General features: G+C 39.8%; 1 protein-coding gene and 1 non-coding gene across 3 annotated transcripts in view; one reads left to right on the top strand and one right to left on the bottom strand.

Moving 5' to 3' along the window:
- Ophn1 (oligophrenin 1) overlaps positions 1-21,894 on the top strand; it is a 358,580-nt gene that overhangs the window by 88,290 nt on the left and 248,396 nt on the right. For both annotated transcript variants that reach the window (XM_052733231.1, XM_052733226.1), the window contains exon 3: positions 19,074-19,169. In XM_052733231.1, the coding sequence (XP_052589191.1) occupies positions 19,074-19,169 (96 nt within the window). The remainder of the gene's footprint in view (positions 1-19,073; positions 19,170-21,894) is intronic.
- On the bottom strand, positions 956-1,062 carry LOC128117939 (U6 spliceosomal RNA). The gene has a single exon (XR_008220955.1). It is a non-coding gene; the product is annotated as a U6 spliceosomal RNA (small nuclear RNA).

Raw genomic sequence — 21,894 nt, 5'->3', positions numbered from 1 at the left:
AACAATCAATCAATGGGACCTCTTGAAACTGAGAAGCTTTTGTAGAGCAAAGGATACGGTCAACAAGGCAAAGCGACAGCCTACAGAATGGGAAAAGATCTTCACCAACCCCACATCTGACAGAGGACTGATATCGAGAATATATAAGGAATTCAAGAAATTAGACATCAAAATGCCCAACAGTCCAATTAAGAAATGGGCTATAGAGCTAAACAGAGAATTCTCAACAGAGGAAACTCAAATGGCCGAAAGACATTTAAGGAACTGCTCAACATCCCTTTTCTTAACTGAACGGCTAGGAACAGCTATTTCCACATCCAAGGGCGTTGAGTTCCTGTTCTTTGCCATGGAGAGCCGGGGTATTTTTCTTGAATTTGTAGCAGACATTTGAAAACAAGTCTTTAGACTTGGTAGTCTTAGAAAAAGAGTGCTTTTAGGGAAAGCAGGTATTGTCTGACCTGAAGATCGATTCGCTTTCCATTGTTGCTGTTAAAGGTCCTATGGGCAGCGCTAGGTCGCTCTCCGCCTGGCTCTTCAAGGGCTACAGACTGGATGTGTTCCGCTCCACAGGGGCTACTTCCGGTTCACAGGTGATATCCTAGCTGTTTTAGCCTTTCCATGGGGGCTATAATAGTCTGGCTTGCATTTCTTGTCATTTTTAAAATGATTCTTATTTATAATTCATTTTTCTCCTTTCCATATATATATATACTTAAGCAATTGATTGTGAGGCACCAGTGCTACTCAAGAGAACAATGACTGAAAAAAACTCTTTTTTTTATTCACAGTTCTTTGTCTGTGGGTACCACATTTGTTTATTTACCTACTCATCTAATTGAGGAAATTTCATTGCCTTCAAGTTTTGTTTCCTAAAATTTTTCAACTAAAAATTAGTGTACAAAACAATGGATGGACTTAGTTATAAAATATTCATTCATGCATAGCACAGATTTTGCAAAAATATGACTGTTTCACAAAAGTGCCTGCCATCCTTCTGCAACAGCCATGCTAATATTCTCCAAATCATTTCAACTTTAGTATATGTGCCACCAAAGTGAGCACTGGTTTTTTTTTTAACGTGGTGAAATATCATGGACTGTGATCACTGTGTTTTGTTATGTTTAGGTGGTTTAAAATATTAATATTTTCAGACAGGGTCATCTTACTGTATTATTATTAATATTTTCAGACAGGATCTTACTATGTAGACCAGACTGAGATGGAACTCAGTGTGTAACCTGAACTGACCTCAAATCGAGGATCTTCCTGCATCAGGCTCCCAAGAACTGGGATTGTAAGTTTGGCTCACCATGCCAAGCTATTGTTTAGTTTTAGAAGAGGGCCGAATTGTCTTCCTAACTGGCTGTACCATTTTGCATTGCCACCAGCATTGAGAATTCTAATCTTCCATATCCTCAGCAGCATATGATGCTGAGCATATTTTCATCTGCACTTTTTTATTCTCTAGATAGGTATGAGCATAGATTGTCTTACTATTTTTTTTTCAGTTAGGTTGTTTCCTTATTGTTAATTTTTAAGACTTTGCTGCATGTTTTGGATAACAGAATTTTCTTATCAGCTATATCTTTTGAAAATATTTTCTTCTAGTCTGGCTTGTCTTTTTCTTGACCATTGTCTTTCACAGAGCAGAAACTTTACAAAAATTTAATGGAAGTCCATTTTATCAACTGTTTTTTCATCAATTATTATTTTTTTGGATTTTGAGACAGCATTTCTCTGTATAGTCCTGGCTGTCCTGGAACTCATTCTAGAGACCAGGATGGTCAAGTGCTGGGATTAAAGGCATGCACTCCCACCATCCAGCTCATCAATTATTCTTTGATATTGTATGTAAAATGCCATTGCCATACTTAAGGCCATTCCAGTTTTCCCTTAAGTTATTTTTTCTGGTGTTTTATATTTTGTATTCTTTTAGGGTCAGGAAATATACTTTGGAGGATTTCAATCTTGATAAACTTATCAAGGCTTATTTATTGTCCTACTGGCTTATATATACTGGGAAGTTTCCTTGTGAACTTGAGAAAACTGCAGTTTCTTAGTAGAAATACTTAAAAGCCTTTATAGATGTATGTTGTGTCTAGCATGTTTACAGGTTTGTTAATGTCTTACTTTTCTTTTTTTTTAAGATTTATTTATTATGTATAATGTTCTATCTGCATGTATGCAGGCAGGCCAGAAGAAGGCACCAGATCTAACTACAGATGGTTATGAGCCACCATGTGGTTGCTGGGAATTGAACTGAGGACCTCTGAAAGAGCAACCACTGCTCTTAACCTCTGAGCCATCTCTCCAGCTCCAGTGTCTTACTTTTCAATTTTCTACCTGGTTGTTTTGTCTATTTTTAAATGCATCACACTGATATCTCTATCTAGTTTTCGTTGATTTGTCTATTCCTAAATTGCTGTTTTTTGTTTCAATGTTCTTTGGTCAATGTTATGTTTGTAATTGTAAATGTCTTTTTGATGGATTTTGTCTAGTATTATATAATTTCCTGTTTCTAGTCATAATTTTGTCTTTTTTTTTTTTACTCATTTTATTTTCTTTATGTGTATGTGTGAGTTTATATTCACCACGTCTAAGCAGTATCTCGGAGAGGCCAGAAGAGGACATCAGATCTCCTGGTATAGGAGTTACAGATGGTGTGAGCTGCCATGTGGTCACAGGGAACCAACCCCAGGTCCTCTACAAGAGCTAAAGTTGACACTAGTGATTTTTAAAAAATTTTCTTAATATGCTGTATTTATTTTTTGAAAATAGATTTTTTCATACAATATATTCTGATCACCATTTCCCCTCCACCAACTCCTTCCAGATCCTCCCCACCTCTCTACCCAACCAAATTCACACTCTTTTTGGCTCTCTCTCATTAGAAAACAAACAAGCAACTAGAAAAAAAACCAGAATTGACCCAAATAAGCAAACAAACAGAAAAAAAGAGCCAAATAAAAAGCATAAGAAACATACCCAGAAGAAGGGACACACTCATTTGTACACACAGAAATCCCATAAAAATACAAAATATGAAACCATAATATAGAAGCAGAAGACCTGTAATGTAAAAAAAAAATGTACAGATATAGTCTTATGAGACAAAGAACCTTAAAAAATTCTACTGAGTTTGTTTTGCATTGGCCAGCTACTGCTGGGTATGGAACCTAGCCTTAAGTTTGGTTTGTATACTCAAAGAGACCCGGTAGAAGAAAACTAATTTTTCCTTTGCAAGTGGTTATCAATTTGAGATAGCTTTGGTTAGGGATGGGGGCTTATGTCCACTTCCCCTCTCAGCTGGGAGCACGTGTGGCTTAGACCCATACAGGTCCTGTACCTGCTGCCACAGTCTCTGCTAGTTCCTGTGTGTTTCTGCTCTGTTATGTCTAGAAGGCTTTGTTTCTTTGGTGTCTTCCATTCTCATTGGCTCTTACAATGTTTTTGTCTCTTCTTCTACAAAGTTCTCTGAGTGGAAGGATTTAATGAAGACATGTTGGGGAATATTATTTTAAAGTGTGTTACTTTTGCTTATGTTGCATTTGTTTAACTCTATGAAGCTGTAATACTTTGCCTGCCTAACACACCTAATGGTCTAATAAAGAACTGAAAGACCAACAGCAACGCAGGAGAGAGAAATAGGTGGGGCTGGCAGGCATAGAGGATAAATAGAAGAAATCTGGGAAGAAGGATTGAAAAGGAGCAGTCAGAGAAGGAGGAAGACATCAGGGGCCAGCCATGCAGCTACACAACCAGCAAGCCACAGAGTAAGAGTAAGATTTACAGAAGTAAGAGAACAGGAAAAGCCAGAGGGCAAAGATAGATGGGATAATTTAAGACAAGAAAAGCTGGCAAGAAAGAAGCCAAGCTAAGGTCAGGTATTTATAATTAAGTATAAGCCTGCGTGTGTGATTTATTTGAGAGCTGGGTGGTGGGTCCCCCCAAAAAAGAGAAAAAAAACAACAACAACAAAGACATCCTATTTAGGAATGTGTGTTTTAAGGTATCTCACTCTCTAAACATTGTCCAGTTGTGGGTCTCTGTATTTGATCCCACCTGCTGTGGGAGGAAGCTTCCTTGATGATGGCTGAGCAAGACACTGATGTATGAGTATGGGAGAATGTCTTTTGGAGTAATTTCTTTGCTATGCTCCTTTAGCAAAATAGTAGTATTTAATTTTTCCCTTGGCCCCTAGACTATCTAGTCTCAGGTCTTAGCCATCCAAGCAGTGGCAGGGATGGGTTCCATTTCAAAGAGTAGTCCTTAAGTCCAATCATATTAATATCTGCTGGTTACTCTCACAAGCTTTGTGCCACCATTGCAGCAGCACCTCTTTCAAGTAGGTCCCCATTGTAAATGGTAGGGTTTGAAACTTGGTTTTTGTTTACCTTTCTCCTTTGTTAGTGTACAGAGTACCTTAAAGTACCCTGACTACTAGTAGGAGTGAAGGCTCTAGGTAGGCATCATCTCAGCTTCACCATTTTCAATGAGTTCTGTAGGTGTTGTCTTCAGCAGTAGGGCCTTACCATCAGTTTGTGGAGAGCAACCCACAGTTTTGGCAATAGCCTAGTTTGTTTGGGAATTTCCATGGAACCCTTTTGGCCAATAATTGAGCCAGATATAACCCATTCCTGAAACTGGAGGTTTCGTTTGGTGGTGAGAGATGTCTAGTTGGAGCGTGTCTCCCCTGTTATTTTGTTATTCCATTTTGATTTCTTGCATTTATATATATATTTTAAGAAGCTTTTACTGTATTAGGTTTGCAACAACCCCTCAAATGGCCCTTAGTTTTAACTGTCCCTCACCACATTCCCTCCTTTACACTTTTCTTCCCTCCCCTTCCCTGTTTGATCCTTCTGTTCCAGTCCCCACTACTGTCCATCTATAACTATCTATTCTATTTCCTCTCCTTAGGTAGATCCATCTCCTTGCCAAGCTCCTTACTCTGTACCAAACCTCTGTGGTTAATGTTGATTGTAGCCTGCTTATTGATAACTTAACAACTAATATCCCCATATAAATGAGTACATACCATATATGTCATTTTGGGTCTGGGTTACTTCACTCAGGATGATTTTTTTTCTAGCTCCATTCATTCATTGTAGCTCATTTACTTGCAAATTTCATGACTGTTTTAAACAGCTGAGTAGTATTTCATTGTGCAAATGTACCACATTTTCTTTATCCATCCATCTGTTGAGGAACATCTAGGTCATTTCCAATTTTTGCCTATTATGAATAAATAGAGCAACAATGAACTTGGTTCAGCAAGTGTCTCTGTGGTAGGTTGGAGAGTCCTTTGGCTGTATGCACAAGAGTGGTATAGCTAGATCTTGAGGTAGATCTATTCCCATCTTCCTGAGGAACCACCACACTGATTTCCATAGTGGCTGTACAAGTTTGCACAAGTAAGGATAAGTGTTCTCCTTACTCCACAACTTTGCCAGTATGAACTATCTATCATTTGTTTTATTGATCTTGGCTATTCTGACCTGTGTAAGATGATGTCTCTAAGTAGTTGTGATTTGAATTTCCCTGATCACTAGGATATTGAACATTTCTTTAAGTGCTTCTCAGCCATTTGTGTTTCATCTTTTGAGGATTCTCTTTTTAGATTTGTACCCCATTTTTAATTGGGTGATTTGTTTTTCCAATGTCTAGTTCTTTGAGTTTTTTATATATTTTAGATATTAGCTTTCTATCAGATGTGTAATTGTTAAAGTACTTGTCCATTATTTAGATTTCCACTTTGTCTGAGTGATGCTGTCCTTTGCCATAGAGAAGCTTTCACTTGCTTGGCAAGAGTTACTCAGTAATATTTTTGAAGCTATTATGAAAGGTCTTGTTTCCCTGATTTCTTCCTTTGACAGCTTGTCATTTGTATATAGGAAGGCTGAATTCTGTGTGTTAGTTTTCTATTCTTCTACTTTGCTGAAAATATGAGATGTTATGGGTTTTCTGGTGGAATTCCTAGGGTCATTTATGTATCTTATCAATAAAGATACTTTGACTTCTCCCATTTCTATTTGTATCCCCTTGACTTCCTCCAGTTTTCTTAGCTAGACTCTAGCTCTAGCTAGACTTCAAGTACTATATTGAAGAGGTATGGAGAAAGTAGATAACCTTGTCTTGTTCCTGATTTTAGTGAAATTATTTTGAGTTTCTCTCCATTTAATTTGATGTTGGCCATAGCCTTGTGTAACTCGAAATCTAAATGATCTTACAATAAAAACCTGGAGTCAGATATTGGGGTAAATGCTGAAAGATCAGAGAGACAAAGGAACAAGCCACTAGAGAAACTTCTTACCACTACCAAGTCCTCAGGCCAATGGAAGACAAGAACCTATCTCCACGAATCCTCTGACTGAATGCCTCTGAGTCCTCAGCAGAAAGCTCTAGTTCCTGTCTTCTCACACCTTATATGCCTTTCTCCACCCAGCTATTTCACTTCCATCCTAGTGCTGGGATTAATGGTGTGTGTGCTTCCCAAATACTGGTAGCAAAGGCATGAGATCTCAAGTGTTGGGATTAAAGGTGTGTGACTCCCAAGTACTGAGGTTAAAAGTGTGTGCCACCATTGCCTGGCTCAATTTCCTAGACTGAATCAATCTCATGTAGTCCAGAGTGGCCTTGAACTCAGAGATCCATCTGGATCTCTGCCTCCTGAGTGCTAGGTATGTGTCACCACTGCCTGGCCTCTATGTTTAATCTAGTGGCTGGCTCTGTCCTCTGATCCTCAGGCAAGCTTTATTTGTTACACAATAAATCACCACAGCCTTGCTGTATACTGCCTTTATTATGTTTAGTTATGTCCTTTGTATCCCTTATCTCCAGGACTTTTACCATGAAGGGGTATTGGATTCTGTCAAAGGTCTTTTCTGTATCTATGAGATGATCATGTGGTTTTTGTCTTTCGATATGTTTATATGATGGATTACACTTATTGATTTACATATGTTGAATTATCACTTCTTCTTTGGGATGAAACCTACTTGATCATGCTGAATCTTTTTGATGTGTTCTTAGATTTGATTTGCAAGTAATTTTATTGAGAAATTTTGCATCTATATTCATAAGTGAAATTGGTCTGTAATTTTCTTTCTTTGTTGGAACTTTGTGAGGTTTTGATATCAGGATAATTATGGTCTCATAAGAAGAATTAGGCTATGTTCCTTCTGTTGCTTTTTTTTGAATAATTTGAGGAGTATTGCTGTTAATTCTTGAAAGGTATGGTAAAATTCTGTGCTGAATCCATCTGGTCCTAAGCTTTTTTTGGTGGTGTGTGGTGATATTTTATTTGTGCTTTAATAAATAAAGCTTGCCTGGAGATCAGAGGAAAAACCAAGCCATTATAAGTAAACAAAAAAGTCAGGCAACAGTAGTACACTTCTTTAATCCTATCACTTGGCAGGCAGGGATCTGTCTGGATCTCTGTGAGTTCAAGGCCACACTGGAAACAGCCAGGTGTGGTGACACACACCTCAAATTCCAACACTAGTTAACCAAGGAGGTCTGTATGTCTGTATAGAGAGGCAGGAAGTGACAGAGCTAGACAGGAAGAGGAAGTGATATAACTGTACAGAGAGAGCAAATCAGATGGCAGAACAGCAAGGCATATAGGCGTGGTTAGACAGGAAGTTGCTTACATTTGGAAGTTGAGGTATTGGTGAGGTAAAGTTAGCTGTAGCTGTTCCTATTCCTCTGATTTCTCTTAGGCTTTAACCCTAATTTCTGGCTGCAAGTTTTTATTTCCATTTAGAAATTTGTCTACAGTGGTGGGAGACTTTAATTATTGCTTCTATTTCAGTAGGGGTTATAGTTCTGTTTAAATTGATTATTTGATCCTGACTTAACTTTGGTAGATGGTATACATCCAGAAATTTATCTGTTTTTTTTCCCCAGGGTTTTCCAATTCACTGGGGTACAGTTTGATTCTCTGGATTTCTTTCGTGTTGTTGTATGTCTTCCTTTCATCTCTAATTTTTTTTTTTTTGGTTTTTTGAGACAGGATTTCTCTGTGTAGCTTTGCGACTTCCCTGGAACTCACTTGGTAGCTCAGGCTGGCCTCGAACTCACAGAGTCATTTCTAATTTTATTAATTTGGACTTTCTCTGTTTTTTAGTTGATTTGGTCAAGGGTTTATCAATCTTAGTGGTTTTCTCAAAGAACCAACTCTTTGTTTCACTAATTGTATTATTTTTTGTTTCTATTTTATTTCAGCTGAGTTTGATTATTTCTTGTCATCTACTTCTTTTGGATGTTATTTATTCTTTTTAGAGCTTTTTTATTTATTCCTTAGAGCTTTCAGGTGTACCATTTAGTTGCTGTTGTGACATCTCTCCAATTATTTTATGTAGGCACATATTGCTATGGACTTGCCTCTTAAAACCACATTCATTGTATCCTATAAGTTTGGGTATGCTGTGTTTTCATTTTCATTCAATTCTAAAAAGTTTCAAGTTTTTTTCTTACTTTCTATCTTGACCCATTTTTCATTAAGTAGTGCATTGTTCAGTTTCCACAAGCCCATAAACTTTCTGTTGTTTCTATTGACATTTAGCTTTAATCTGTGGTGGTCAGATAGGATACAGGGAGTTATTTCACTTTTCTTGTATCTGTTGAGCCTTGCTTTGTGTCTGAGTATGTGGTGAGTTTGGAAGAAGGTTCCATGAGGTGCTGAGAAGAAGGTATATTCTTTTGTGTTTGGGTGAAATGCCTTGTAAATATCTGTAAAGTCCATTTGGTTTATAACATCAGTTAGCGCCAGCATTTCTCTGTTAATTTTTGTCTGGATGACCTGTGTATTGGTGAGAGTGGGGTATTGAAGTCTTCCACTATCACTGTGTGAGGGTCAATATGTGATTTAAGATGTAGAAGTTTTTTTTAACCTATTTGGGTGCTCTTGTGTTTAGTACATAGATGTTAAAAATTGCAATATCCTTTTGGTGGATTTTTGTTGTTGTTGAGTATGTAGTGTTCTTCCCTATCTCTTCTGATTAGTTTTTGTTTGAAGTCTGTTTTTGTCAGATACTAAAAATGGCTACTCTGGCTTACTTCTTGGCTCCATTTGCTTGGCATATCTTTTCCCTTCCTTTTAATGTGTGGTGATGTCTATCCTTGATGGTAAAGTGTGTTTCTTGAATACAGCAGATGGATCTTGTTTTCAAATCCAATCTGTTAGTATAGTCTATATTTTTACTTTTCTTTTTTCTTTCTCCTTTCTTTCTTTCTTTCTTTCTCTCTCTCTCTCTCTCTCTCTCTCTCTCTCTCTCTCTCTCTCTCTCTCTTTATTTTTGCTTTTTTGCTCTTTAGACCATGCTGGCCTCAAACTCAGAGATCTGCCTGCCTCTGCCTGCCAAGTGCTAGGATTAAAGGTGTGTGCCACCACCACCTAGCATTCTGTGTTTTTTAATTGGGGGAATTGAGACTATTGATGTTGAGAGTTATAAATGAGCAGTGTTTATTTATTATTGTTATTTTGTTGTTATGGTGTGGGGTTCCCCCTGCCCTTTGATTTGCTCATCTAGTATTATTATTACTTGTCTTGATGTTAACCTCCTCATTGAAGTTTTACTTCTAGTACCAATATAGAACTGCATTTGTAGATATGTACTGGTGAAATTTGGTTTCATTTTGGAGTGTTTTTCTTTCTCCATTTGTTGTGATTGAAAGTTTTTCTGGGTATAGTAGTCTGGGCTGGCATTTGTGGTCTTTTAGAGTCTGTAGAACATCTGTCCAGGCCCTCTGGCTTTTAGAGTCTCCGTTGGGAATTCAGGTGTCGTTCTAATGGGTCTGTTACTTCTTTCTTCTTTCCTTTGCAGCTTGTGCTAGTCTGTCTTTTTTCTGTTCATTGAGTGTTAGGATTCTTATGTGTCATAGGGGATTTCTTTTCTGGTTCAGTTTCTTATTTATGTTTCTTGTACCTTCATAGGCCCTTCTTTTTTTAGGTTAGGGAAATTTTCTTTTATTATTTTGTTGAAAATATTTTCTGTGACCCTGACCTTGGTTTCTCCTCCTTCCTCTATTTCCATTATTTGTAGATTTGGTCTTTCATTGTGTCCCAGATTTCCAGGATATTTTGTGCCTGGATTTGCTTAGATTTAACATTTTCTTGGACTGAGGTACCCATTTCTTCTATCTTGTCTTCCATGCCTGAGATTCTGTTTCATCTCTTATATTCTGTTGGGGAGACTTACCTCTGAGGTTTTTGTTTGACTTCCTAAACTTTTCATCCCCTGTTTTAGCTCACTTTGGGTTTTCTTTAGTGTTTCTATTTCTACTTTGTTGTCTTGAACTGTATTCATCATTTCATTCCACTGTTTGTGTTTTCACAGACTTCCTTAAAGGATCTATTCATATCCTCTTTAAGGTCCTTGAGCATATTCACAATAGCTGTTTTGAATTACTTGTCTTGTGCTTCAGCTATATTGCATTTCATAGGACCAACTGTGGTAGTGTTGCTAGATTCTGATCGAGTCACATTGTCTTGGGTGTTAATGATTGTGTTTTTGTGCTGGTGTCTCAGCATCTGTTTTGAGATGACTGTGATTCTTGGTGTGGATATCTGTTCTTCTTTGGGTGGGTGTGAAGTTCCTTGGTTTCTGTTGTCCTCTCTGGATCTTAGGAAAGCATAGTGGCTATGGCTTTCCTGGTAGGGAGTGCTTTTGAGTCCCTTTGAGGTGTGGCCTCTGTGGGTCCCATATAGAATGTGTTTCTTGGTATTGGGGGCTGACAGGAAGAAATATGGGTAGGCTAGAAGTAGTGCTGGGACTTAGAGGGTCCACAGGATGGAAGAAATCTCAATCTGCCTTGAGTTTAGGCAGAATCCCCAGGGAATGGAGTTTTCTACTGCACTGGTGGCTGGGGATGTGACTGAGGGATTTACAGTGGAGGACAGGAAGGAAAGATCACCTACTGATTTTCAGGTTAGTGTTGTCAGAAGTCCCAGGTGAAGAGTACATCTGGGTATTGGTGGCTGACACGAAAAGATAGGGTGAGGGAGGAAGGCTGCATCCTGGAGAGGTTCTGGACAGTTCCCAGAGAATAGAGGCAGAAAGAGAGGAGAGACTCCTGAAAGTGTTCTGCTACGGGGCTGGGATAAGACTGGGGAACTTACAATGGGGAGAGGAAGTAGAGTGAAGATCAGCAGTAGGCACTTTTAACCGCTGAGGCATCCATATTTCTAGCCCCGTTTTGTTTGCTATTTAAAAGACTAGATCTCATGTGGCCCAGGGGGTTCCTTGAACTGGCTATGTAGCCAAGGCTGGCCTTGAATTACTAATTCTTCTCCCTGAACCTCCCAAGTGATGGAATTACAGTCATGATTTTGTGTAAAACATTGTTTTGAAGCCATCTCCCATTTTGTTACTTATTTCACAGGACAGTTTGTACTAAGTACATACTGTTTTTGAACATGTACTATTGTTTTCTGTGTCTGTGTCATGACTGTTTGTTAAGAAGTGAACATTGGCCTATGCAGTGGCTTAGCAGGTAATGGCATCTGACAACCTGAGTTTGTACCCATATGACAGAAGGGAGAGAAATGACTTCAGAAAATTGTCCTCTGATATGTGTGTGTGTGTGTGTGTGTGTGTGTGCACAAGACAAATTTTTACAAAGTATAATTTAAAAGAAGTGAACAAGGGTTAGGGAGATGGCTCAGTGTTTAAGAGCACTAGTTGTTCTTCTACAGGTCCCAAGTTTGGTTCCCATTACCCATCTGGCAGCTCATAACTTCCATAACTACTGTTCCAGGTGATTTGATACATTATTCTCAACAGGTACCTCACATATTGCATAGACATATGTGCAGGCAAAACATTCATACATATACTTTTCTTTTTTAATTTTATTTTATAATTTAATTTAATTTTACATATCAGCCACAGATTCCCTTGTTCTCCCCCCTCCCGCCCCCACCCTTTCCCACTAGCCCACCCCCCATTCCCATCTCCTCCATGGCAAAGACTCCCCTGAGGATTGAGTTCAACTTGGTAGATTCAGTCCAGGCAGGTCCAGTCTCCTCCTCCCAGGTTGAGTAAAGTGTCCCTGCATAGGCCCCAGGTTTCAAACAGCCAGCTCATGCACTGAGGACAGGTCCCAGTCCCACTGCCTGGATGCCTCCCAAACAGATCAAGCCAATCAACTGTCTCACCCATTCAGAGGGCCTGATCCAGTTGGGGGCCCCTCAGCCATTGGTTCATAGTTCATGTGTTTCCATTCGTTTGACTGTTTGTCCCTGTGCTTTTTCCAACCTTGGTCTCAACAATTCTCGCTCATACAAACCCCCCTCTTTCTCGACAATTGGACTCCTGGAGCTCCACCTGGGGCCTGGCCGTGGATCTCTGCATCTGCTTCCCTCAGTCATTGGATGAGGTTTCTAGCACGACAATTAGGGTGTTTGGCCATCTTATCACCAGAGTAGGTGAGTTCGGGCTTTCTCTCGACCATTGCCAGTAGTCTGTACTTCTCTTTTGGCTTGTGCATGGTTAGTTAGTCTTGGATGATCAGGGACTTCTCAAGTCTATCTTGGGCATTCACACATCTCAAGGCATGCATCTGTTTGCATGCAAAAATGTCTTTCTGTATTTCTAGTAATAGCTTGGGGCCTTTCAGAGCATGTCATTTTCTGCTCTGTTATTCTCCATTTTTTTAACCAAATATTTTGATCACGCTCTTACTAATTCAATTTGCCAAGCTGCTTCCTGCTACTTACTACAACTTAAAATAATTATGGGTGATTGTTTTGTGACATTGTCCATAGTGTCTTTTAGGCAGAATTAGTTTTGTCAGGACCAGGAAGCTCTCAGGATAAATGGAGAAAATTTCTTAGAGTTGGAACTTAAAAAACCTCCAGGCACATTTTGCCCCCTCCGGTGACTGCTGAGCTGTTGCTTTGCACAGTTATTAACAGTTGTTTCCAGCGTTGCTGTAGAATGGAAGGATAGTGCTTTTCTTAGGATACTTGAGTGGACCAAGAAGGAGATTTTGTTTTTTCCTTGAATAAACAATACTCAAGTTAAGCCTTTAGTTGTGTATTTGCAAGAGATATGGTAAGAAATAAACCAGGAGAGAGACTGAAGACTCAGTTTGACCTCAAACTATGAGAGCCGATTTTTATTAGTCTAAGAGATTGGCACCCCAAGAGCCTCCTGGGAACAGGAGAACGTGTCCACCATGTGGGGTCTGAGAATCCAATTTTATAGTTGAGAGTAGGGAGTGGAGAGGACCCGCCTTTGCTGACCCCAGAAGCTATTTTTTGTAGAAACGGGATTTTGAGCCTGCAGGGTGGGAGGTAAGTCACATTGTCTGTTTCTGTAACCTCTGAGCTCCAGGACTTGTGATGTGGGTTTGCTACTTGCTACAATTTCATGGGGTGGGGGGCGGGGGACAGATTTCTTGAAACCTTGGGCCTATTTTATGGTCATAATTTTGCACAGGGGATATTCTTTATTCCAGACCCTTCATATAGAAAGGATAGAGAGAGTCCTTATCTGTCTGGCTGCATCCTGCTGATGGAGGGGATATTGTTTTGGAGTTCTGGGGTCTGGAATGACTCCAAAAGAAATATTATTTTTATTTTGTCCTGTGTGGTGGACTGAGTGATAGCAGTGATTTGATCCAGGAAGAATTTCTGTAAAATGTCGAAAAGACAGAGTTAAAGCATGGGGGGGGGGGGGGCATTAAGGGGAGGAGCCAGGATGAGATGGAAGCAAAAACTCATCCAGAGGAAGAGGCTTGTTGTTGAATTTTCTGAGCCTGAACTAGCTTAGATTTGTTGATCTAGAAGCAGCGATGTTTCTTCAGGAAGACACAGATTGCTTCATTCACAGCAGTCCGGAGATCTAGCTCTCATTGATATTGGAGTATCACATTGGCCAAAGAGTCAATCAAATTGATCCCTAATGGTGTCAAGCTGATCTGAAATTTCTTTAAGGCTTGCTTAGACAGAGAGGTTAACTGATGCGAAGAGACCCCTACTCCTACCAGTATGAGTCCTGAAAGAGTGCCCAGAGTGGCAAGAAGAGCGATGAGTCACATGGCCCATAAGCTTGGTGAAAGGTACTGATATTGAGGAAAAACCAGAAGATGAAGGGGTTTTTAAGAGCTGATGGATGCAGCAGATTTAGCTTTGACTACAGCGGGGTAGTAGGTAAGTATTTGAAAGGATTTTCCTAGAGCAGGGAAGTCAGATCTTTCTCCTCATCCTCAGTAATACTGGGAACGAGAGAGGACTCAGTCAGATTGAAAATGGGAAGGCCAGTTAGGCGGATAGTGCCAGAAGGGCCATCTGGGATGAAGTGGTTCAGATAGTCTTGGGGTGAAGGTGGTGACGGTGAGTTTGCATTGGTAAAGTTGGAGGGAACTGACAAGATTGTACATAGGGAAGTGGGGGGGTCTGTGAACACATTGGGGGGCCTTATGAAGTAGGCTTAAAGTCCCTAGGGCAAATGTTGGGGAGGAGCGAGTTTTACAAAATTTTGCCAAAAGATGAGAGTTCTATCTTGTTTAGGAAAGCCCTCCCTACTGTTTCGAGGGTCCCCCAGTATCTTTAGAGGTGAACTCAAAGTCCAATGTAAACTAGACCAGCAGCAGGATGGGGATGGTTGGTTAGCAATTTGAGAAGCAATGGCACACCCAGCAACGAGACAGAGAAAGAGAGAAAGACCCTGTAGAAACTGGAGGGGGCACAGGTTGGGGATTTAGCTCAGTGGTAGAGCACTTGCCTAGCAAGCACAAGGCCCTGGGTTCGGTTCTCAGCCCCAGAGGGGGTGGGGAAGAAACTGAAGGCGGCACTTGGGAGCCTGAAAAATCCAGTCTCTCCTCTGGGGCTACTTTTATTTCAAGACAGGGTCTTACTGTGTAGGTCTGGCTGCCCTGGAATACACTATATAGACCATGCTGGCCTCCAACTCACAGAGATCTGTCTGCCTTTGCCTCCTGAGTGCTGGGGTTAAAGGTATATGCTACTATACCCGGCCAGGGCTAGGCTTTTAGAGATTCTTTTCCCCGTAATTTAGGGTTGGTCAGTTTGAACAAGGTCAGGATGACTGACTGATTGGCCCACAGCTGTGGCATCTGGTTTGCCTTGAAGTCATCAGCCTGTCCATTAGCAGGGGGCCTTACTTGCAGGAGAAAAGCCTACCAGGCTTTTTTTTTTTTTAATTACCTAGTCAGGGCTTCTTTCCCTACCTGCTTGCCTATCATGGAATCTGTCTAACTCCTAATCCCTCAATCCCCACTCAGAGGTCACTCTAATTGCTGTTAGGGGTTTTGTGGTGCAGACTGCTCTAACTGCTTCCAAGCTATCAAAAGGGGTGATGTAGAAAGGGCAGCATTTTGAGTGCCTCAGAGGAGAGTTGATCTAATAGGCCATGATTAGACTAAATAGATGGCAAAGATCCAGACATAAGACAGCCATGTGATGACAGTGTGCATCCTGGGAGTGTGCTATGTGAGTGAGAGGACATCTGTAACATACAGAAAGTGAGACTGTTAGGATTACTATAGTTTTTGCTTAAGTCTTAAATAGTTGGAGAAATTTTGCCATATGGTAGGAAGAGAACAGAGAAGAAAACCATATAAAAACCTCTGTCAGCTTTGTCATAGGTATTAGCAAGACTGATTTTTTTTGGTCATCATTGTCTATTATAAGATGTAAGGCTATTAGTTTGGCTCAAGAGCTTGAGACATCTTATTGACAATCTATAAGTTCAGAAGCCAGCCATTTGATCTCCTTTATTATAACCTTGTGGGGAACATAAAGAGATAAAGTTAATGAAAATTTCTCAACATCACGCTTAACGTACTTTTGTTTAGCAAGGTGAAATGTAATCGTGCAGCTTAATGGACTGCATACCAGACCGTGTAGAAGGGTAAGTAACTGCATAAACAGCTGTTTGTTTCCGCAGACTCCTGTGTAAGGAACAAACACCTGGAAGCTTCAGAAGAGAAGTCAGTTAAAGGCAGTTTCTAATTGACAACTTAAAGGAGAAATGGAATCCCATCAGGTTTTTTGTTTGTTTGTTTGTTTTTGGTAATAGGATATTTTCCAGCAACTTACCAAGGATTAGGGTGTACAGGGACATATTGAAGTTGTGAGAATCACCAGTGAGAACTAGTAATGTGTGAGGAATGCAGTCCTTTGGACTATTAAAGAAGCATACTGATAATGTTAATCCTGCTTATTCTTTTCTGCTGGGTGTTTTAGGTGATGTAGGTTGTGAAATTTAATTACTTTTTTTTACTGTGAAGACCTGGTTCTCAGGGGTCACTTGGGATTGGGTGGAACCTCTGGCCCCTTTAGTCCTTTTATTTTTAACCAGTTAGTTTACCTATATCAGGATAAGTCAAAGGCCTTATTTGAACATTGTTTTATTTGGAGGCATGAGGGGAATTTTCTTCTGTGCGCCTTCCTTTTGTATCCTGGACCACTGGTTAGAATTTACCAGGTGGGATCTTCATGGCTTCCCTGAACAAGAGAACAGGTGACTCTCCATGGTTATAGAACATTTTAAGAGATGCTCCACAGTCCCCTGGGATCTAATTGACCTGGGAAGACAAGGGGGAAATATTTCCTATTTAATCCTTCTAACTACATCAGTATAGGCCTCCAAGTGTAGTCACTGAACACCCAGAAGAGCACTTAGTAATTTTATAACAGTCTGATAAATGAACTTTGATTAGACATACAGTTTAGCTAGTCCTTATAATTGTTGATCTTTGAGCTTAAAAACAATGTAAGGAATTTTTGTGGACCTTTTAAAAATTATTATTTATAGAAAAGCTTCAAAGTTTAAAATTATCTTCCTAAGCTTTTGAGGGTTTAACTTGCTCCAATTGTCTGAGAGGCAAGCCAGGGTATCCCGAGAAGTATATCACTTTTCTTTTAAACTTGTCTGTAGTACAGATCAAGGTGAGAAGTGCTGCATTTTAAGAGATAGCGGCTAGTTCCCTTCTATCCTTATCTGCAGGACAGATCAAGGTGAGCAGCACCTGAAGCTGAAGAGATAGGACCTAAAAAAGGACTACACAATGTTCAAGGTCCTGTTGTTTGTGGCTATGTAAACCAAAGTAACCTCTTGCCTCATGCAGAGGGGTGTAGGGCTCCAGCATGTCTCAGGTAGCTTGAACAAGTGATGGCTAATGAGAAAGTGCCAGGCCCTTGCCTTTATATAAGTGCTAAGAGTTCCCTGCAGGTCCTGGGCTTTGAGGGGGTGGGGGTGGGGGGTGGATAGGGAAGGGTCGTGTTGTTCCAGATAAAATAGAAAGAGGAGAAATTCTTCTGCCATAGGGTCTCCCTGATCTCGTGTAAGTCTATAGCACTTTTAAAAAAAAATTTAGGTAGGAAGCAAGCACTGTAATCACTCATGGTAATCATTTTAAAACAATTTATTGAAAGAGGACCATCTGGACTGGGAGAGGCTTTCAGTAATTTATCCTATATAAGTTGGATTTAAGTCTCTGTAAGCTAGAGAATAAAACAATAAAAACAGATATCTAAAAGAACTCAGAAGGCAATGCACTCTTAACCTTTTTTTGTTGTAACTGAAAGGTAAAAGCAAAAGCAAGGCTACCCGGGGTGCCATGGGGCAGAAACAAGCAGACCAGTGTGGAGCAGTGCTGTTAAGGCGGTGGTAGTGGGGCAAAGGGTGCCATTTTAGTGGGAAATGGCTCTGGAGATACCCATCAGCAATGGCAGGCAGTAAGACCCACTGGCGGCAGCTAGCCTACCGCCTGGCAACTTGTCATTTGAGTCTCTCCCTGTTGGGAACCGTTTTACCAATATTCATCCCTGGGGCACTGTGAATCTCAAACCGCTAGCTCCCTTTGTTAACGGGACAGTGTTGGGAGCATATGACTGGGAAAACGCTTAAGTCCCTCTTAGAAATCAGTGAATATGTCATGTAAACACTCCCAAAATTAAAACAAAACAAAAATCTCAGAGTTAAGAAATGCTTGGAGGTCTGGTTTACCTCCTTAGTCTGATGTAAAAGGGGATGAAGTGACAGATGCTGTTGCAACCCTTATCTCCATTTACATTAGCCTAAGAACAGTCTCCATGGCTCCTTTAGCCTAAATGTCCTATAGATGTGAAGATGGAGCATGTGGAGGAAAAGGAAAAATTTGAGCTCATTCTCTAAGATGCCCCAATGCTGCTTAGTTGGTGTGATAATTGCTGTCAAAATTTCAAGAATGTTAATGTAATACCTGATTTAGTAGGTCTAGAGTTGGGCATGGCCATGTGCATTTCCTTCAAGCTCCCAGATAACAGCAGATCTGAGACTCACTTTAGGAGTAGCAAGGATCAAGAGGTTAGCTGAATCCCTTGCTGAAAGTCACATTTTAAAAGTTGGCACAAAATCATTTATATTGTGTATATTATGTGTACATTAATGTGATTTCATTTTTCACCATCATTGAATATTTGAAAATGCATAGTGAAAGTCATTGACAAAATAAAAGCATTCGTCTGGCCATATAATCACAGTGACTTTTTTAATTCATTACTTGTTTGGGTTTAAGCCCTTCATAAATACACTGTGGATTCTGCTTTACAGTATCCTATTCCAAGCGACCATCTGATTAGTGTATAAAATTCCCAGGTGGTACCCCTGTTGTCACGGGATGGGCTATGGAAAGTCAGGTAGATCAGCTGGCTTCTAGACCCAGCTTTGTTAGATGAGTCTTGAATTTTGAGTTCCACACATAGAAAGTAGAACTAATTGTTTCTTTGTAGGATGGTTGTTGATATTGTTGTATGCAAGATGAGAAAATATTTGCCTATTGTGTGTAATAGAGAGTTCAATTAAGTGGTTTCAAGTCAGAGAGGAGAGGGATTGAGGATGAAAATATGCTGCAAAATGTTCAACACTTTTAAATGGCTGCTTCATTTGTTCAGACTTTTCTTCTGAAAGTAAGTACTGATTAAAAGTTCTTAACTTCCTCAAATACAAGTTGCTGCTTGGCTTATATCCCTTTGGATTTCCTGTGTGGTGTAACTGTGAGGAGGAACTTGGTGAGAGGATAGCAGTGTTGACCACCTCTACTGTCCTCTTTCTTTGCAGATTACTCTTCTGCGGTTCAGAAATTTTCCCAGACACTGCAGTCGTTTCAGTTTGATTTCATCGGGGACACTCTGACTGATGATGAGATTAATATTGGTAAGTCTTCAGCAGCGTGTGGACATACAACTCAGGAAGCCATCCAGACTCCACAGAATTGCCTTCTGTTCTGGATACAGAGCAGCACAGGGACCTCCTCATCCCTTTTGATCTAGTGCATGGCCCTGGGAGGCTGCTTAAGAATGTTAAGAAAACATCCCTTTTACTACCATTTCCTCCTCATGCCGAAGCAGAGAAGAGATCTCCCGAACCTCCACTGTGGCTAGACTGAAGGGAGATTTTTCTTTAAATCATCTAATAAGTTAACCATGAGATGTTGGACAAGTTATTTCCATTTGAGTCTCATTCTCGTCTTCTGCAGTTACAGTTAGTAACTCTCTGAAAGTTATTACAGAGGACATTGAACAGTGGAAGTGTTTATTTTTATTCTGATGAAGGTAAATAAAGCAAGGACCAGTAAACTATGTCTCTTGTGCCTACCTCTTTTTGTATGTAAATTTTATTGGGTCCTAGCCACACTCTCTAAGTTGTCTTGTCTATGGGTGTTTTGTTTGGCAGAACAGCATTGGATAGTAGTAATGTGACCGATGGCTCTCTAAATTTAAGATATTAATTTTACATTCTGACTAGATTGAGTTTGCTGACCCTTGAGTTAAGCATACATTATTTGCTGGGCTGGCCATGGTGGTGCAAGTCTTTAATCTTGGCATCCAGGCCAGAAGCACATGGATTTCTTTGAATTCAATGCAAGCTTGGTGTATATAGTGAGCTCCAGGCCAGCCAAAGCTACAAAGTGAGACCTAGTGAGACCCTATATTAAAAGAAAAATTTCCTAGATGAAAACAATGAACCACACAGCTGTTATGAGTGATAATACTGTTAGTAAAAAGAAGTGATATATGCAGTTACATTTTATAATCTCAAAGATTAAAATATAAAACATTACTATAAAATCTCATTATAGCTAATTTGAATGATGTATAAATATAAAAATGATGCAATTACTTATGATACTATTCATGCATAGTTAGCAGCATATTGGACACACTGGTATTTAACTTTTGAATATTTTCTTGTATACTTACTATTTTATTTAAAAATTTTTCTCTTCTTTTTTTCTTTATTTTCTTGAGACAAGGTTTTTGTATGTCCCAGGCTGGCAGTGAACTTTAAAAAAAGAGTTATTTTGTTTTCAATTACATATTTCAGTATGTCTCTGTATGTAGGTATGGGCAGGTGAGTGCAGTTCCAGAAGAGGCCAGAGAGCCAGATCCCCAGCAGCTGGAGGTGGTTGTGAGCCATCTGACATGGGTCCTGGGAACCAAAGTCAGGTCTTTTGCAAGAACAGTACCTGGTATTAACTACTGAGCCATCTCTCTAGTCTCTGGCTTTGACCCCTTAATTGTCCTGTCTCAGCCTCTCAAGTGCTGGGATTGAAGGCATATGTCACCATGACTGGTTCATATATCCGTTTTCTTTGCATGGAAATGACTTCTTAATGAATATAAAATTTAAACTGGGGATATAGCTCAGTTGGTAGAGTACTTGTCAGGTATTCAAGAAGCTCTGGATTTGATTCTAGCACTGCATAAAATTGAATGTGGTTGCACACACCTATAATCTCAGCACTTGGAAGGCAGAAGCAGGAACATCAGAAGTTCAAAATTATCCTCTGTTGCAGTTTGAGTCCAGCCTGAGCTATGAGGGAGTTGAAGATTAGACAGTTATAGTTACAGTTAAAGTTTAGATAGTTATAGTTATAGTTTTCCTTGTTAAGAATTTCAGAAAAGAAACTCACTAAAGAGGTGTAAGTGTGTAAATTTGAAAGATATTATAAGATAGTTCTGTTAGTAATTTAAGTTAGGATAGAAAGCGAATCAGGTACATTTTGGACTTACGAAAATAGGATAGTTAATGGAATTATTTTCTCTGAATTTGAATTTGTCAAATGCAAATGGACTAGACATTGTTTAGGTAGTTATTGCATATATATATAAATTTTTTTGGTTTTTTTTTTTTCGAGACAGGATTTCTCTGTGTAGCTTTGTGTCTTTCCTGGAACTCACTTGGTAGCCCAGCTGGCCTCAAACTCACAGAGATCCGCCTGGGTCTGCCTCCCAAGTGCTGGGATTAAAGGCGTGCGCCACCACCGCCCGGCACGTGTATATATTGTATATAGTTATTGTACTTATTGTATATAGTTTTTCTTATATTAGTTATAACTTTTTTCCTTTTTTCTTTTTATTAGAATAGAAGGGGAAATATGGTGATATTTTATTTATGCTGAAATGTGATTTTATTTGTATGTTAATAAAGTTGCCTGGAGATCAGAGCTAAGAGCAAGCCATTTAGCAGAAGTCTGGCAGTGGTGGCACATGCCCTTAATCCGATCACATGGCTGGCAGAATCTCTGTGTATTCAAGAACACAGCCAAGCAGTGACCCAAACCTTTAATCTCAGTACAAACCATAGAGACCTGGAGGTCTGTATAGACAGGCAGTGATGAGGAAGTCATGTGGTTGGGTTTAGAACCAGTGAGAAGGCAGAACAGAAAGGCAATAAAAAGACAGGACAGAGGAAGAAGGTCTCTCAGGGGAAGGATGGCAAGCAAGTGGTAAGAAGGTGGTCTTAGCTCTTGGCTACTGCTTGATCTCTGGGCTTTTAACTCTTTATTTGGCTCTGTGGTTCTTATTTAATAAGACCGTTTAGAATTACATCTACAGAGCTATATCGATCCTGTCTCAAATAAGCGTGTATGTGTGTG

The sequence above is a fragment of the Peromyscus californicus genome, unplaced genomic scaffold (assembly GCF_007827085.1).
Source record: "Peromyscus californicus insignis strain IS unplaced genomic scaffold, ASM782708v3 Scaffold_10__1_contigs__length_136768540, whole genome shotgun sequence".
NCBI classification, from domain to species: domain Eukaryota; kingdom Metazoa; phylum Chordata; class Mammalia; order Rodentia; family Cricetidae; genus Peromyscus; species Peromyscus californicus.
This window is presented reverse-complemented; position numbering and strand designations above follow the sequence as displayed.